This window comes from Pimephales promelas, chromosome 18, assembly GCF_988280905.1.
Source record: "Pimephales promelas chromosome 18, fPimPro1.hap1.1, whole genome shotgun sequence".
NCBI classification, from domain to species: domain Eukaryota; kingdom Metazoa; phylum Chordata; class Actinopteri; order Cypriniformes; family Leuciscidae; genus Pimephales; species Pimephales promelas.
This window is the reverse complement of record NC_142786.1, coordinates 11,903,519-11,922,029: the sequence shown is the minus strand read 5'-3', so window position 1 is coordinate 11,922,029 and position 18,511 is coordinate 11,903,519. Positions and strand designations below refer to the sequence as shown.

At 37.6% G+C, this 18,511-nt stretch overlaps 1 protein-coding gene across 1 annotated transcript; it reads right to left on the bottom strand.

Annotated features, from left to right (window-relative positions):
• Positions 1-4,422: 4,422 nt before the first annotated feature.
• Positions 4,423-18,482, bottom strand: rps18 (ribosomal protein S18). The gene is made up of 6 exons (XM_039683739.2): positions 18,358-18,482; positions 17,575-17,673; positions 17,400-17,486; positions 9,675-9,776; positions 4,864-4,955; positions 4,423-4,527 (listed from the first exon to the last, which is right to left on the bottom strand). The coding sequence occupies exons 1-6, from the start codon at positions 18,358-18,360 to the stop codon at positions 4,452-4,454; spliced, it is 459 nt and encodes a 152-aa protein (XP_039539673.1). The 5' UTR covers positions 18,361-18,482; the 3' UTR covers positions 4,423-4,451.
• Positions 18,483-18,511: the final 29 nt, after the last annotated feature.

Below are 18,511 nucleotides of genomic sequence, written 5' to 3'. Positions count from 1 at the left end.
GATGCAGTCTTAAGTTCTGCACCTTGACTCGACGGTGCATATTTGGAGAGTGAGATATGAAGCACCTCAATTGTTCTTGCACCCGTTAAGAAAGACTTGTCAGAAATGTTGGTAGTTTATGTCGTTATCAATAATACCAAAGCAACCCATGCAGATACATCGATTACGTCTGGAAACACAAATCCTTTTTGATCACTTTTCATTAACAGTGAGAAGTCTAAAAAGATCTGATTTGCCTGCAGGATCCAACAGTGGATTACTGTTTACAGTAATCAAATTGACTTAATATTGTCTTGATTTTAAATGGAGGTGAGTGCAGTAACAAATAATCAGACTAAATTATTTCAAATCTATTGTCAATACGACGATACGATACTGTCATGACACGATTCAAGTACTGCTGATTAAAATGCTAAATTTGGTTTTACATGATTCTGAAGCTGAAAATACAGAATTATTAGGGGCCAAGCACCGAAAGTGCGGGCACCTATTGTAATCGTTCTGGTTCTTTTATTCTTCTTATTCTTCCGTTTCCGACTGGGCATCTATGGCAGCCCATAGACCGGTTTGCGGGAAAGTTGTTTTGGTTTGACATTCTGATAGAGGACAGTCTCAACATTAAATACACCAATTTTGGTGTCTCTATCTCATTCCCTCTGGAGGGCCACTGTCCTGCAGAGTTTAGCCCCAACCCTGATCAAACCATTGATCAGGGTTGGAGCTAAACTCTGCAGGACAGTGGCCCTCCAGGACCGAGTTTGAGAGTCTAGCGCCACCAACTGTCCAAAGTTTCACTTTTATTATGCTAATAACTTTAACCATAATGCCTTTCAACAAAATTCTTTTTTCCTCTTGTTCCTGACCTCATGCCGCCATTTTGAATTGTCAAAAAAAACGTACTTTGGCGAACTCGTCCTAGACGTTTTTTCCGATTTTCACCAAAATTGCACCGGATCATCTCCAGGCAGTGCTGACAAAAAGTTATGGAATTCAAGATGATTCGCTTAACAATTCGCCTAACTTCTGAGTGGTTTTTCCAAAAATCATAAACTTGGTCTTGTTAGATTCAGGGCGTCATGCCGAGTCGACTGATATCTTTCCCTGATCGGCCATTTTGAATTATGTGCTAAAATGCTGTATTTTTTGAACGCATGAACGAATAATTACGAATCTCAGTATGGGTCATCAGTACGATGCCCTGAAGGAGCCTGAGAAGTTTCAAAACAATTTTTTTTCAAACGCTTATAATTTTGGGTGTGGTACACTTATTTTCACGCGAGTCATCTTTTTGAGTTCCTTAATCGTTGCCGAGTCCAACGATACCAAACAGGCTGGGTTTTGTCTTACAGTTGATGTAGCGTAACGATTTAATGCGAAAAAAAAAAAAAAACAGTTGGCGATATCTTCAAAACCGCTGTTCCGATCGAGACTAAACCACAGTCAGAAAATTGACAACATAGGTCGATAGTTAAACGCTAATGTCTGAATGCAAAAATATTGATAGTAAGGGGTAGTAAAATTCAAACCAAGTCATGTGTCGGTCATTTTTTACGTGTTTTTTCATATAAATGTCTATAACTCTAAAGCAAATTGAGATATTTTCACCAAAATTCACACATATATGGGCTCACTCTGAGGACACATAAAAAAAAAATGTGGGACTGAGCCTCTTGGTGGCACTATAATAATGATTTCAATACAGTTTTGTGAAATAAAATGCTATCCTAAACAAATGCTTTGGTCTAACATTACGAAACTCGGTGTGCATCATAAGCAGCATGCCTTGAAGGTACTCAAAAGATTTTGAGTCAGCGCCACCTGTTGGTCAAAAGTTATAATTAATTTGCAAAAATGCAAATAACTTTTGAATACATTTGCCTATTGCAATGAAACTGATCTTAATAGATTCCTTGGGTTATGCTGAAAACATATATACCAGGTTTGCCATAATCAGTCAAACTTCCAGTCCGCCATCTTTATTTCTTTGAAAAACCTTTTTCAAACTTCTCCTAGACCGTTGGTCCAATTTTCACCAAAATCGAATCAAATCATCTCCAGACCGTGTCTACTAAAAGTTATGGATTGCGTGATTATAGACAAAACCGTTTTTGTATACCACAGCATCAAAGTTGAGGCATGCTGCCAAATTGACTATTCAGGCTTTATCTCTGCAATCCCTTCACATTGACACCAAACTTTGTATGCGTCATTGTCGTCTCACTCTGATAACAATGCATCAATTTCATAACTGCGCCACCTATTGTTCAAAAGTGATAAACCATTGAATCATTTTATAAGTTACTGTATTTTTAATTTAAGCCATTTTGCCTAAATTCATCTTTAATCGTCTTCAATTGCTCCTTGCTGCAGTTGGTCTGACACATGTTGGCTTGTCTTTTCGTCATCTTTGTGCTTTGTGTATTGCTGCTTGCAGCTATTTTTAGATGAATGTTTGCACTCTGTCACTGAGTAGATTTAAAATAACATAGGCCACTTTTAACTGGTAAAATTAGACATTATCAGCATGAGACATTGTCAGGACCCACAAATACTCCCCCATTGCATTATAGCTTGATATATATAGTAGTTTAATGTAGGACTAACACATTTTTTCGTTCTCTTCACAGTATTTTTTTACTTTGGGGGAACTATCGATGATACATATTGATGCATTTTTTTATTTTATTTTTTACAGATTTTACCATTTCTCCATTTACATTCTGTCCCTTCATGCTAATGTTTTTAAAGTATTGTCACAACTTTTACTCTGTTGATTCAAATTATGGGAAGATAATCAGAATTCATGGGATACATTGATGTGGTTAAAATGAGATTTACTTTTTTAATTGCTATTTTCTAATTGGTTTATTGAACATTTTACCCTTGCCTTGAAAAATGCCACCTTGCACCCCTTGTTGACTGCATAATCCATAAATTCACTCTCTCCTTACTGAGGGGATTAGGGGTAAAATATTGTAACTGAACATCAGGGCTCCAGACTAACTTTTTTTACTAGGAGCGCTGTTGCCCCTAACTGAAAATTTTAGGAGCGCAAGCTGAAAATTTAGGGGGCGCACCTTAAATCAGCTTGCAATGCAATTATTCAAATTTCCCCCAAAATAACTGTAATACTGACAAATTCTTTAATAATAAATAGACTTAACATTATGATATGCTGTTTTGTTTTAAGTTCACAGGGTTTCAGACTCAAAGTTGAGGGCAGCATCACCTCAAATGAGAACTCGCAGCGAGTTCTACAAAAAAAAAAAAAAACTGGTAGCACTGGTGCTGACAATAAATCACTAAGCTTAATTTAGGGTGTAGATGAAATTAACTTTAGTTATTATCATTTATAATGTCTTAATATTAATTAATAAAAGTAGTGAAAATATGTATATGGAGTGAAAATAGCCAATAAACATCCTACTGTTTACAATGGTATTATTTTATTTTTTAAGTGTTTAAATAAGAGTTTTCCAACATCTCAAAAAAATTCTTTTTAGGACAATCTTTAAAGGATGAACAAAAAATGTGTTGGTAATCACATAAAAAATACAAAAAATAAAACATTTATATATGATATTATTGAAGTGCTGGGAAAAGATGTGTAGGCTACTTGTAAGCATTTGATTACACATTATCATATTTATGGTTAGAGTTAACTTACTACATTAGCCTAAATCCATGGTTCTGTTAGGCTGATTTGTGGACTGAAAGCCTTCTAACGTTATAAGTGTTTCTCCTGGTTTCCACGTCAGCGCTGTTTGATCTGATATGGTTTATAACAGAACTCTGCGCCGAATCTGAGTGTTTCGCACTGGATCTCATGGTGTTGATGTTATTAATTCTGAGGCGAATTCAATGGATTTCTTCACTGGATCTCCTATTAACAGTGTTGCGTGAGCGAGATCGGCCCGCGACTGGCAAGTTCGGGGCTTTATTTTACCGTCAATGGTTCAGGTCGCTGCTGCTGCTCCACGGTCCTATGAGTGGCGTATTTTCGTTCCACTTTCATTTTGTTTACATTCGTTGCTAGGTAACGACTAACGAGTCGATAGATCGCTGATTGCTCAGACGCACATCAGGTTGTGATATTTGTCTCCGTCTCCTTCCCACAGACGTTTACGCGCGGTATTCTTGTCACGGATTCATTGACGCGCCCCTTCCACGCTTTACCATGCGTTTAACGTGCGGCAAATTTACTGGTCGCACATGTGCGACTGGATGTAAAATTCAGTCGCACACTCTCAAATTTTGGTCGCAAAATGCGACCATTTGGTCGCAGTCTGGAGCCCTGACATCCATTGTTTTTTTTCCCCCAACATATGACAAGGCTAGAAAAAAAAAAAAAAAAAAAAAAAATCATGCACATCAGGCATAAAATCACATTTGGCAGAAACCAATGAAGACCAAGACATCAAATGTCAGAACAGTTCAGTTTTATTTTGAGTTTACTTCTTCTTGGACACACCCACAGTACGACCGCGACGACCAGTAGTCTTGGTGTGCTGACCACGCACACGCAAACTAAAGAAAAAAGACAGTCAGTAAGTAACAATTAATTCACATTTAATGATTGGTCATAAGGATTTGGAAACTTATAATTGAGTTAAACATTAAAGATCATGACCTTTATAGATAATTATTAAAAGTAATTTCAAAAGCACCCTCTGACAAATTTCTTCACTTGACCTGATGGCATCAGTGTCAACCAATCACAGCTATTGTAACAAGTGTTACATTTATACAAGTCACTGTATATCTGATCAAATAAATAATTTCCTCAGTTCATAATTTTCCTAAAATCAACGGCATCAATTAGTTTTCACTGTATTGCAGGAAAATATTTGTAGTGAAACTCACCCCCAGAAGTGACGGAGACCACGGTGAGCCCTGATCTTCTTCAGCCTCTCCAGATCTTCTCGGAGTTTGTTGTCAAGACCATTAGCAAGGACCTTGGGAAAACCACAACATTAACATCATTTTCAAAATACCAGAAGGGTCACATTCCATGGTCGGGAATCCATGAACCACATTATTAGACCATTTTCTAAAGCCGCACAATGTATTGAAATTAGGGCTGGGCAATATGGTCCGTGTAAAAAAGAAAAAAAAAGAAAAAGAAAAAAAAGCTGTAAACAGAGCCCTGTTAGCTGGTATTTTATTAAATATAACATATCAAATGAAATGCATTTTCTATAGTAAAAGTTATAATATTTTAATGATACAAGTAAAGATATAAAGAAATGGTAATACTCTTTCCTATAGCAATTTAAGCCCAACTAACGTGCTATGGTGATTAAATGGCTTTTCTGGGGTAATTGTAATGTTACATTGTTCTCCAGCTGTTTTAATGGACCTCTTTCCAAGGTTGAAAAACACTGATCGATTCATTTTATTACATTTTGGTGAGTTGAACTGTAGCTTTCAAATTACCTATTGATCATTCATGTTCATTTACTATTAACTAACAATAAAGAGTAGGGCTGGGATAAATTATTATTTTTTAAACGATTACTCTAGCGATTATTTTTTCGATGCATTGATTAATCTAACAATTCATTTTTCAAGTCCGATTCGATATTGATTCTCGATTATCTACCCATTAATTGACTAATAGCAATTTATACATGTTGATTTACATATCTGAAGAAAAAAAAAAAAAAAGAATTCCTTAACATTTTTTTCCAACTTTCATAAAAAGCTTACAATGACATTTTACATCCGACATAAGACAAACACATATTGGGGAAAACACAAAACAGATCTTACATTGTACAAAGTAAAACATTAGATTCTACAAATGCACTTCTTATTTCTAGTGATTTAATTCAATGAGTCATGGAATATTTTAACATCTTTACAAATGAAATAAAAGGAGGGTGTTATAGACATTACTTTAGCTTTATGTATATGAAACTTCCCAAGAATAATTATTAACTTTAAAGTGTTATCAATTATATCTGAGCCAGTATGACAACGCAAGAAGAAGATTATAGCCTCATCTATTCTGATTATTTTGTAGAATGTATCCAAAAAAAAAAAAAAGATACTTGCTTCCAAAAATCTTTAGAATATTTTTAATTCCTTATTGCAATAAATGTTTATTGCTCTTAAAATTCCAAAATGAAAAGGACTATAGGTGCGTTCCATTAGACAGTGTTCACTGCTCCCTACTCCCTGAACACGGTATATCAGTTGAAGTGGACTTCACTGACTTCCTGTGAAGTGATGTATCGATGTTCCCTTATTCCCTATGCTGTTTGCAGTGCCCTTCGAACTGAACATGTTCGTTCCCTTCGAATTGGAATCTCACTTAAGATGGCGGAATACCCTGTGAAGTCCACTTCGCAGTCCACTTACAGCCGAATGGAACGCACCTTATAAGTGCAAAGTAATGCATTTTTTTGTCAAAACCTTGAAAACACATAGGCCTAGCTTACTGAAAAAAAAAAGTGCAATCGGTCACGCCTAGGGATGGGTACCGAAACCCGGTATTAAACGGGCCCCACGGTATTGAATTTTTAAAGACCGCTGTATGGATAAGCTCGGACATAATCGGTTCTGCTGTCGGTAGTGTAGAAATTAAGTAAATACACGCAAGTTGGGCTACTATTTATTATTCCTATAAAGACGTTATCTTGAACATGTTTATATCGCTAGCCATCTCTATATATAAACTATATTTTAATTAAACCATTTGCCTGTGATGCAAATTTGCGATTCGCAGTTCAGAAGAGAGAGACGGTTGCAAGATAAAAAAAAATTGCTATTAAAAACACAAAAACCTGCGAAAGAGACGCTGTTCACAAGGCGGTGCGCGCTCCGAAACGGACTGCAATGAGACAAGTCCTTAACTATCAAATATACATAATGTCAAAAATGACCAGCTCTGAGATTCACTTAAAACACAGTTTATTCACTTAAACACAATTATGTCTTAAATGGACATAATTATAGGGAGAAAATGATGGTGCATCAGTCCCCAACCGATTCATTCAAAATGCTGAATCATTCAGTAATGAAAACAGGATGAGTTCCTGTGAGATGCGTTGTGGTTCTGCTGTGACTTTTCTTTGGAACGATTTTCGTTGCTGAAATGGAACAAAAACACCCAATATTGCTTATAAAGTGCAAGTGACTTAATCTTAACCGTTTATTGAACTGTTGTAGGAAATCAATGTCACTTTTTCAATCGTGATGGTATTCAGGAAAAATAATTGAGGCTTCTTAACATATGTTAAAATATAAAAACTCCACATTTAGATTTTTTATAGGCAGTATGTTGTTAACTGTGTGTGTGTGTGTGTGTGTGTGTGCGCTCCGCTCATGTGTGTAGATTTCTCTGCGCGAGCGTCAACAGCGCAACTTTACCATCAGTAATACAGTAGGCCTACATTTATTATCCACAATCGATCGCAACTAGCAATAAATGTAATAAAATCAGAATCATTCTCTCGGTTTAGTGATTCCCTAGTTATTTATTTATTTATTTTTGTTATTGATGTTCTAATCAGTCTACTTGTCCGTTAGGGTGAGTAAAATTCTCTTTTACCTGTCCTTAAAAAATCCATTTGTCCCGGACAAGCGGACAAGTTAGACGGGCTCTGGAGATACGAACCGCGGCAGGTTAGAGTGTTTTGGATTGCATAAAATAATAAAAGAAACGAACAAATACATGGCGAAAGAAGTGGTAGACAGAAGATGGGATTGGGATCATGATTGGAATTTTTGGGATGATTTTTAATAAAACTAGGCAGATGGAGGTATTAGTATGTGGTGTGTGCATGTCTATGAATGCATGTATTTGTATGTGTGCGAATATGAAAAGTATCCTAAATGACAAAAAAAAAAGACTTGTATAATATGTATTATAGTTCAGTTTGACTAACGATATCTGCCTCGTTTGTTAATAGGATTTCTGGAGGACAAGATGCATCTTGCATCGCGTGCTATAAAAAGACTGTGCTGTACAAAAACGTAAATTTATAGTTCGCCTCAAAGTTTTTTATTTGTGTATTTATTTAATTTTTATTATTTCTTCCCCAAGCTCATAACATAAATTTGGGTCGCACATAAATTGACAGGGTCGGTCGGAAACCGGAAAACACATTTTTTTTTATGCCTCATGTACAAAACAGATCCGTATCTTCATTTAAATTCCCCATAAAAACGATCACATCAAGAAGAGGTTTTTAGAGAGCCTATACCTTGATGAAGTTCTGAGGATCACCGCCAACACCCGCCTCTGTAGTGATTATTTTACACTGGATAGTTTTATAAACTTTCCTCAGAGACAACTTGGATTCACTGATAATCCGCTGTAACTGGTGAACGGGGCCGAAACGACGATCTCCCGCCTCAGTTTTCATCCTCCCGTCTCCAAAAGCTAATCAGCTAATATCACCGTCAACAGCTTTCCCGTGAGTGGGCGTGGTTTTAGCGCAGCCAGCGGACACGCCCCCAGCGTTTGAGAGCAGAGAATCTGCTCATTTTTTCATGATTTTGATAGCTTATTTGATGTACTTCCCGGCTTTTTTTATCATTCAAATTTGGCTGGGTGGCTAATAACACATTTTTCTGTGGTATGACAAACTCCGAACAAATACTTAATTTTGACTTTACAGGGACTTTAAGTCACTTACATTTTAGACGAAATAATGACTGTTTTGGTATATTTTAGCAGCAAAAATAGATCTGAATCTGATTAATCCAAACAACGATCACAGCATACCGCATCTCACATCACTCAATTGTGTTTTGAATGATTCAGTGTTTTGAACGAATTGGATGAGTCAAAGAATCAATGACCCATTCACAAACATCTGTCTCATTCTTGATGAATCGGCCGTTTGAACCAAGTTTGAACAAATCGTTAGAATGAACGACTCAATGACTCGCTTAATAAAAACGCTTATCAACTGCATTTGCGCTCACTATCAACAAACCAATCAAATTTGATCAAAACTTTTTAAATCAGTCCAAACACATTTCAATTTTTATTCTGGAGTTATGTATATATAAAACTTTAACTTTTTATGACAGTAGTTTAGTGATAAAAAAACAACACCACATTTTTTCCCCCTCCCATCCTGTAGCCTACTGTAACCCGCGCCCCACCGGTTGAGAACCACTGTATTAAAAGATAGCTGAGTTCATTCATGATTATTAGGCTGCCAGTATAATAATCATCCTGGCAACGAGCCTGAGTGAGTAATTTACTCTCTAAAATAAAATACTTTATTTTACTAATTTAAGACTGCTCTTATTAGGACGCTCGACAAAACGGACAGTTTGGGATAATTTGTGTTATGGTTCGTTCAAGCCCGAAAGAGAACTTGATACTGACGAACATTTTATGTGGTTTGTGTGTGTAATTTAGAGGAAGGAGTGCGAGTCTGAGGAGCTACTCGTGTTGCTACCTTTCTTTTACTGTCTGTCTATGGTTGACACTTAACATAACGTGTATTTCTCTTTAATATGCACATCCATTATACTGGAGATTACAAGCCTGAATCAACATCTTTGCAGCCAACGCTCAGATAACACTGGTTTATTAAAATGTTCTACCAGTCTCAAGACATTAACTCCAAACTCTGGAGGGCACGAAACATCCGATTTTGCAGTCAGATATGCATTGATACAAGCTTTTAACTACACCCCCCCCACCATACCTGACTGTATTTTCCATCTTTAATGTCCTTCTGTCTGTTCAGGAACCAGTCAGGGATTTTGTATTGGCGAGGATTCTGCATAATAGTCACCACCCTTTCAACCTGTTCAACAAATAGAGCAAATTGGTTTTGTTACAATGTTAGTTGCAGTCAGATGCAGAGCATCCCTATGCTTTAAAAAAAAAAAAGTGCATTCTACACATCATTCTGTTTCAAAAAAATTTCGGAAACATCCCCGGCACCAATTTTTGATTTCGTTCATATTTTAGACAGAAAAAAATAGTGATAAACATTTTCAAACATTTAACCGACGACTTGTTTCCAAACCTATAGCTTATATTTAAGCGTTACACGGTCCGGCCCGCTGTAGACTACATGCATGTGTGCGTGCATGTGGTGGTGGTAGGGGTGCACGATATTGACAAAAATGTGATATTGCGATATCGATAATGAATATTGCGATATCGATATTAATTTCGATATTTTTTTTAAAAAGTTATTGGAAAACGCATCAAAAAGATTAATAAATAAAACAAGTTTTCTTACAACATAAGATTTATTTCAACTGCTAGTCATATTGGACTGGTACAGCATTAATAAATAGGCCTAAATAATATGTCAACAGAACAGGACCTGTTAGTTGTGTACACTACACTGTAAAAGATAATAAATAAATAGCAAGTCTACAGAACACACTATGCAACATAAACCCCACTATATGCGTTTTCTTTGACCGAATAGCTATCTGATCGTGAAAAGACCAGGTGTAAATGCCCTGTGAAACGCATTCGTGACGTATTTGAATCTAATCGCTCAAACCACTTCAGGAGGCGGTCTGGGCCGCATTTCAGTTGAAACTGGACAAATGTAAATGCATCTCGTTATTCAATAAACCACATATGTAAAATGTACTCCTTCCAAAAACGCTAAAAATGAGAACGTTACAGGCTTGTCATGTTATGGCCAGATATGACGACGCGCGCGACTGCAACACGCATCACCGCAGATAAGCAGCTGTTGAACATTTCCTTTTCATCAAGCCAACGCGCAAACTATCGCAAATCAAAGTGAAAGTAAGTCGCAGACGCTTTTCACAGTTATCTTCATTAAAAGTAAATAAACGAACTGATCTTATTTTACCTGATGATCATAAAACGCAGCTCATAACTGTTGACGTGACGGTGACGTGCACTCCATTAAATCTGCATATAGCGCGGGAATTGAAGATCGTATTTTGATAAATCAGATAGCTATCCGATCAGTGAAAACGCATGAAGTTGCCAGGTGGACCGTGGCCTGATGTTTATAGGCTACTTGTGCGCGTCGAGCCGGGGCAAGTGTGTGTGTGTGTGGGACTGTGTGGTAGGAGAGCAAGGGAGAAGTGAGAGAGTGACGGCGGTTAGCTTTGGAGCGAGTAGCGACTTTATATTGAGAAAAACAAAGTGTCTCTCCTGTTCTTTCTGACCACTGTGGGAAATCTGTAGCATGAAAAGTTAAACCTCTCTTGATTTAATATTGTTTATGGAGAAGGAGAATCAGGAAATGATTCGGGGGGAAATGCAACGGTGCATGTCGGAACAGACGCATCATAAACAAAATATTGCATAAATATCGCGACACTTTCGATATTGATATCGAGCAACGTGATATCGCGATAACGATATTGATTCGATATATCGTGCACCCCTAGGTGGTGGGGCACAATTTTCAAACAACTTGTTCTCTTTCAATTAGGACTGGTTTTATATTTCTGTTTGCATCTGATTAATCGTGGGCCTCATTTATCTGAGAGTAGGCATGGTAAAAAATGGTCACAATGGGCGACCATTGAAAGTGAATGGGAGAGACTGAAAATAACAGAACAATTTAGCTTTCAGGAGCATGTTCATTATTTTCATGTACACATAGGAGCATGTGTGCTTGCAAACATCGAGCCCTTGGACCTGTGCATGTATCGATACATTTATACACGCGCTACCCAGACACACACACACACGCACGTTAAAACACACAAACTTTGAGTATTACACACATTCTTTTCCACAGAGAGAAATGATCCTCCCCACTATTTTCTGAGTCAAAAATCTGATGAATAACATCATGTGCAGAGAGCTGCTTTGCCATTGTGCTGCCACAAATGAATGACAAGCAAGGTGCTGTGAGGCACTGTGCTATCACATGATGTGTAAATATTGTCTAGTTCTGTGTGAGAACCACCGTCTATGGTGAGAACCTCACAGTTCCAAAACAAAATGTCATAATATTTTTTCTGGAAGCTGTGATGAAACAAGAACATGAAAGAAAGATTATTTTGAAGCCGGATCACTGCAGTCACGGCCAGTTTGTGTGTGTGTGTGTGTGTGTGGTAATGTCATGGATAAATGTATATTAGATGCAGGATCAAATTTCTCTCTGTGGAAAAGAATGTGTGTAATACTCAAAGTTTCTGTGTTTTAACGTGCGTGTGTCTGGGTTGCGTGTGTATAAATGTATCGATACATGCACAGGTCCAAGGGCTCGATGTTTGCAAGCACACATGCTCATATGTGTACATGAAAATAATGAACATGCTCCTGAAAACTAAATTGTTCTGTTATTTTCAGTCTCTCCCATTCACTTTCAATGGTCGCCCATTGTGACCATTTTTTACCATGCCTACTCTCAGATAAATGAGGCCCACGATTAATCAGATGCAAACAGAAATATAAAACCAGTCCTAATTGAAAGAGAACAAGTTGTTTGAAAATTGTGCCCCACCACCACATGCACGCACACATCCATGTAGTCTACAGCGGGCCGGACCGTGTAACGCTTAAATATAAGCTATAGGTTTGGAAACAAGTTGAGGAAACAAGTCGTCGGTTAAATGTTTGAAAATTTCCAGAGAAAATAAAATTAATCCATTGTTTCTTCAGAGACTCGGACGAAGGAACTAAAATATACTTTTGTATTCATGTGTACATCCGAACACTGAACAACTGCCATGCTTCGGCTGCGCAGCTCCGTCTCGTCTATCACTGAACATGGGCTGGCATTTGCAAATGTTTTGAGTCATACATATTAATGATCCCGACTTCTACGTCAGAGTCGGTATTGTGGAGAGTCGCCTGTTTTTCAGGGGTGTTTTTCAAAAACGAGATTTAAGTAAGAAGGAGAAAACAATGATGTTTGAGACTCACTGTATGTCATGTCCATGTACTGAACTCTTGTTATTTAACCCTTTCACGCGTACGATCACACCGGTGTGATCAGTCTTGGCTGGTCCCTGGAGCGTACGATCACACCGGTGTGATTAGAACGTTCAGTGCATCACGTCAGCAACTGCTAAATTCAAACTTGCTCTCGCGCGTTTGCTGGCGCTCAGCCAGAGACAGACGCTCTCAGTGCGATCATATATCACAACTATTGAGCGTTTTCAACCACATAATGTTTATTTTAGGTTTCAGACATTTAAATACACATATGTACTAGCAAAACAATGATTTTGAGTTTGTAAAATACACAAAGATGTCTATGGAAGCGGCAATAATAATCCTTTCAATTATAATAAGACGACACGTTTTATTCATATCAGATACACATTGTGCAAGTAGCTTAACATTTGACCCTATTCTTCTCCCAGTTCACCAGCCACTTACTATCATGTATTTCATGAGAAGTGGAGGAATTGACGTTATAAATCCAACAGATCCGATTCTCTGAACTGAAAAAGAAACTAAAATAGTGCCGCCCATTGTGCATACAGCTCAACTAACGCGATTGTTATAAAGAGGTCTAAACAACAAAACTCATCCACTTGCACATATTTGAGAATCGGAATCAGTGTTTTATGATATAGCTAATACATTTTTGAATATTTTTGATAAAAAAGGAAAAATGACATAAAAGCAGATCATAATTCATCCGCACTCTGTTCTGGTTGTGCTGTGCCACGTGACAAGCAATGACGTGTCACCATGGAAACATTAAAGCGGCAAGTTCTAAATAACAGTCGCCTTGAAAAACTCACGCTGGGGGGTCAGTTAGAATATTTTAAACTTACGTGTGAAAGGGTTAACTATGCCAACATAAATTCAACTTCACAGTATAGGACACCTTTAAAAGAGTGGTTCCCTTAAAAAAAAAAAAAAAAAAACCATCCCCATGTCATTCATTCTTCAGTCGAAAAGAAATTAAGGTTTCTGATGAAAACATTCCTGGATTTCTCCATATAATGGACTTCAATGGGAACCAAACGGTTCAAAGTCCAAAAGACAGTTTCAGTGCAAACTACAAACTGTTCAAAGGAATTTAAACGATTCCAGATGATGAATAAAGGTCTTATCAAGCGAAACGATCACTCATTTAAAAAAAAAAAAAAAAAAAAAAAAGTTTTCTAAGCTCAAATGGTCACCATGCTCTGTTAGGGTGTGACGTGCGTTTGTGAATCTCCTGTTCGAACTCATAAAACAAAACTTTTCCCGATTCAACTCATTCATTTCATTCGTTGAATGAACCAAATGACACGAAAAAAAGAAAGATTCATTCATTTTGATGAATGAGTTTGAACAGGAGAGTCACGAACGTGCATCACACCCTAAAGGCCTCATTATGCTTCTGCGTAAACTCCACGGCGTAGCTACGTCGTCACTACTACGGCGTCGTGGCCGTTTTATGCTTCTGCGTGAGGTTGTGGTGCTTCGCGGTGCATGTCACCGCCAGAACTCTAGGGGGTTCACGAATCTCTTTGGTTCCGTGCGCCGCAAGCGAAAGAGAGAGAATGTTGTTTTTGCAGCTGCCAGCTGGAGCTAATCGACGTTGAATAACAAGACGACACAAATAGGGATCGACCGATATGGATTTTTTAGTGCCGATACCGATTTTTCCCCATCAGCCTTAGCCGATGACCGATACGGGCTGCCGATTTTCTTGAGCCGATATTTGGAGCCGATACATTTTGCTCCCTCAATTTACATCATAAAAATGACATGACGTTAAGAAATGTTACAGGTCTCAATTTAATAAAAGTAACATTTAACTAACTTCAAAAATTAATATTTAACAAATAGTAAAAAAATGAGGTAGAACAAGAACAAGTAGATAAACAATTGAACAAATGAAGAGTTCAGATGCAAAAGCCTCTAAATGCCATTTGAAATTTTCTTCTTTAATGATGATTTTTATCAAACTTGTATATTTAAGTTCAGTGATTTCACTTAAATAACAATTAATAGGTAATTATCATTGCCATTTAAGTGAAATCACTGAACTTAAATATAGAAGCTTGATAAAAATGATCATTCTAGAAGAAAATTTCAAATGGCACTTAGAGGCTTTTGCATCTGAACTCTTCAAATATTAAAAACATAAAGTAGAACAAAAAAAGTTCAGTGCTGAAAATGAATATTTAAGCATAAATTAAATAATTACACTATTGCACACAGTAGCAAGCAGCATAATAAATTGCACAGTGCACACTGTACTTCATTTTAAAAGAAACGAACTATGTACTGCCATGGTTTCATTTTTTTCTACATAAAATAAAATGAGCATGTCTAGTCTGTAATATCACTGCGATATGTAATATCACTTAATCCTATGACCAGTGTTCAGAACAGCTACCGTATGCATACTAGGGCTGTCAAAATTGCTCAAATGGCGTTTGCATATTCCCTCTAAAAAACATATTCGAACATCCCTTTGCGCGTTTTGTTGTTGACGCGCATTACGTCAATAACAGGACACATTAATACAAAGAGACATAACTACTAGTATTAGATAGTTTGAGTTAACATATTTGACAACGTATTAAAAAGCAAGTAAATCAACTAATGGCCAAGACCGCAGAGCTCACTCTGTCTCGCACAGGCACTCTCTCTCTCTCGCCCTCACGCTCTCTGCGCGTCGGTTAAATGATCAACAAACAAATGTTGAGTGTTGATCAAGAGTTTTGTGCAAGCAATTTAAGGTTGCGAGTCGCGACTCTTGTCCCAAATATTGCAGGCTTCATTCAGTGATTGAAGTTTCACAGTATATAACAGACAGTGAGCGCTCCGAGCGACCTGTGCAGCTGTAGTAACGTTATTAGTCTGCAACCGCGGGCGTGTTTTTCCACATTCAAATATTAATTTTCACCTTCAAAATTAATAAATATTCGAATGTAGAATATTCATAGACCGTCCTAATGCATACTGAACGGATAGCCTACACCTAGCTATTTGCAGCTTCCTAATACAATGGCAAGCAGTTAAGTTGTATAGACGAGGCATTCGCGTTTTCCATTTGGACCCACAAACTTGCTTAGTTGCAAGCACATAACAGTTATAGGGCGACGGGTTTCCATTTTCAAAGTGTTTGACAATATTTCAGCAGTCAAACATAAAAGATCCTTTGAAAGTTTAAGTGGGGGAGGGCGGGGCACGTGAACTGCAGCATCTCCAGTAGCACGGAGCTGCCCGTGGCCGCCTGTCTATAAATAACGCCGAAAAAAAAATAAAAAAAAAAAAAAAAAACTATCGGCGAACGCGCAGCGGTGTATCGGCCGATTCCGATACACGTAAAAACCTCAAATATCGGCCCGATATATCGGCCGGCCGATATATCGGTCGATCACTAGACACAAACTTTATCCCCCACAGAATCAACACGGATGTCCAGGGCTCGTTCCACCCATAGACCGTAAAAGAAAGGTTCCACCCGAGCTGCCATAACGATACCTGTTCGGAATGACTTGAAGGATTTTTTCAGTCTCCACATGGAACTGTGCTATGGCAGGATAATGTGTCCCGTGGCAGACTTGATTAGTACTGTATTATCAATGATGTAACCGTGAACATTGTATTGAAAATAAACAACAAACCGTGTTTCAAAACAAACGTTGATTCATTGATTGAAGTTTATTGCGAGCAAAAAAGAAAGAAAAGAATATAGAAATATATTAACAATGAAATAAAAAAAAAAACAGTTTATTTTTAGTTTAATTCTTTATTTACTTTCTTTATAAGAGTATTATAATTATCAGAACGAGGGTGCAAATGTTAAAAATAGCGCTAATAGCGGGAGGGGGAAATCGGAAAAGCTACACTCCTGAAATTATGTATAATCTGACCAATCAAAGCCCTTGCTGTCTGCGTCGCCTCGACGCGTAGTTACAAATTTTTGGAGGTGCACGTCAAGCTACGGCGAAGGGGTCGGAGAGGGGTTCGCGTCGACGGATAGGGGTCTGCGGGGGTACGCCGTCGATTCGACGCAGAAGCATAAAACAGGCTTAACAGAGCAAGGTGACCATTTGAGCATATAAAACTTAGTTATTTTTTATTTTTTTAAATGAGCAATCTTTTCGCTAGAAAAGACCCTTATTCATCGTCTGGAGCCGTTTAAAGCCCTTTAAACAGTTCTGAAAGTGTCTTTTGGACCTTGATGGACCTTTGGTTCCCATTGAAATACATTATTTGGAGAAATATGCTGGAACGTTATCAAAAACCTTAATTTCTTTTCAACTGAAGAAAGAATGACATGGATGACATGGGGTGGAGTAAATTATTAGCAAAAGTTTTTTTTTTTTTTTTAATGAACTGCTCATTTAATCGGCTATCTTATATTATTCACAGAACACATTTTTTAGACGAAATTTGAGTAATCTTTTAGGATTTGCTAATTATGTCACAGATGGGCAAGTCATACAGTTTTTGTAACATCACTAAAACATTTAAAAAAGAAAGAAACATTTAACACTAATCTACATACCTCATCATCAGTGAGTTCTCCAGCCCGCTTGCTCAGATCAATGTCAGCCTTCCTCAGGACCACATGGGCATAACGCCTTCCAACACCCTGTGGAGTAAATGAACAATACGAAGGCTTGAGAACTCAAATAACTTCACTGGCATTGCGATGCGAAATGGAAGTTGAATTCACTCACCTTGATGGCAGTGATGGCAAATGCGATTTTGCGTCTTCCGTCAATGTTCGTGTTGAGAACACGAAGGATGTGCTGGAACTTCTCTGGAATGACGAGCGACTACGAGAAAAGAGTCACCATGTGTGACAAATACGGTTTAAAAGTCACAGCTTAATTTGACGCAAGTAACGTTAGACAGGAGTTAGTCCAGTCATTTTAAGCCAAAATGAGTCAACCTTGAACAAATTGCAACAGAAGCAAACTCAACTGATTTTGTATCCTTAATATGTCCCGAGTAAGGAAAAAAAGCCCCGAAGAATCCCATTAGGGGAAAGTTTCGAAAAAGACCCAAATATATCCCATTCAATTTGTTCAACCTTTTTTCATAAAATGACTGGACTATTATAATTTAGAACGCTAGTGTTGCGAGGTAACGCTGACGTACAGCTAATGTTTGCTTAAGTTACTGACTAGAAATATGTAAACATGCATTTCTCTAGCTTAAAGTAAAAACTTTTTTTTTTCCAAAAATTTGAATATTCAATATCTGAATAAATCTTCAAAATAATGTGGTAATGATAATGTCATTGTTGGTAAACTTAAACCGGCGCGGACTGAACACGGCTTACTATCATAACACACTTATACGTTAACATCTATACTGCAACCCTAAAATATCAATTTATATTCTTTCTAAATGCATACAAAACACTTAATGTTGAATCAGTACTAACATAAACACAGAATTACGGACGATGTTACTAGATTTCATGGAAAATCTAGAGGATTTCATTTCATACTCACCATCTTGTTCGCTGGTTCCGCGCAAAGAGGATGTGGTCATGATCTCGCGATAATTTGTACACACGCCGCACGCGATGCAAACTTTGACCAGAGGAACCGATTCCGTCACAATGTACATGTCCGATTGGCAGGTTGAGGAAGATGCTATACAAAT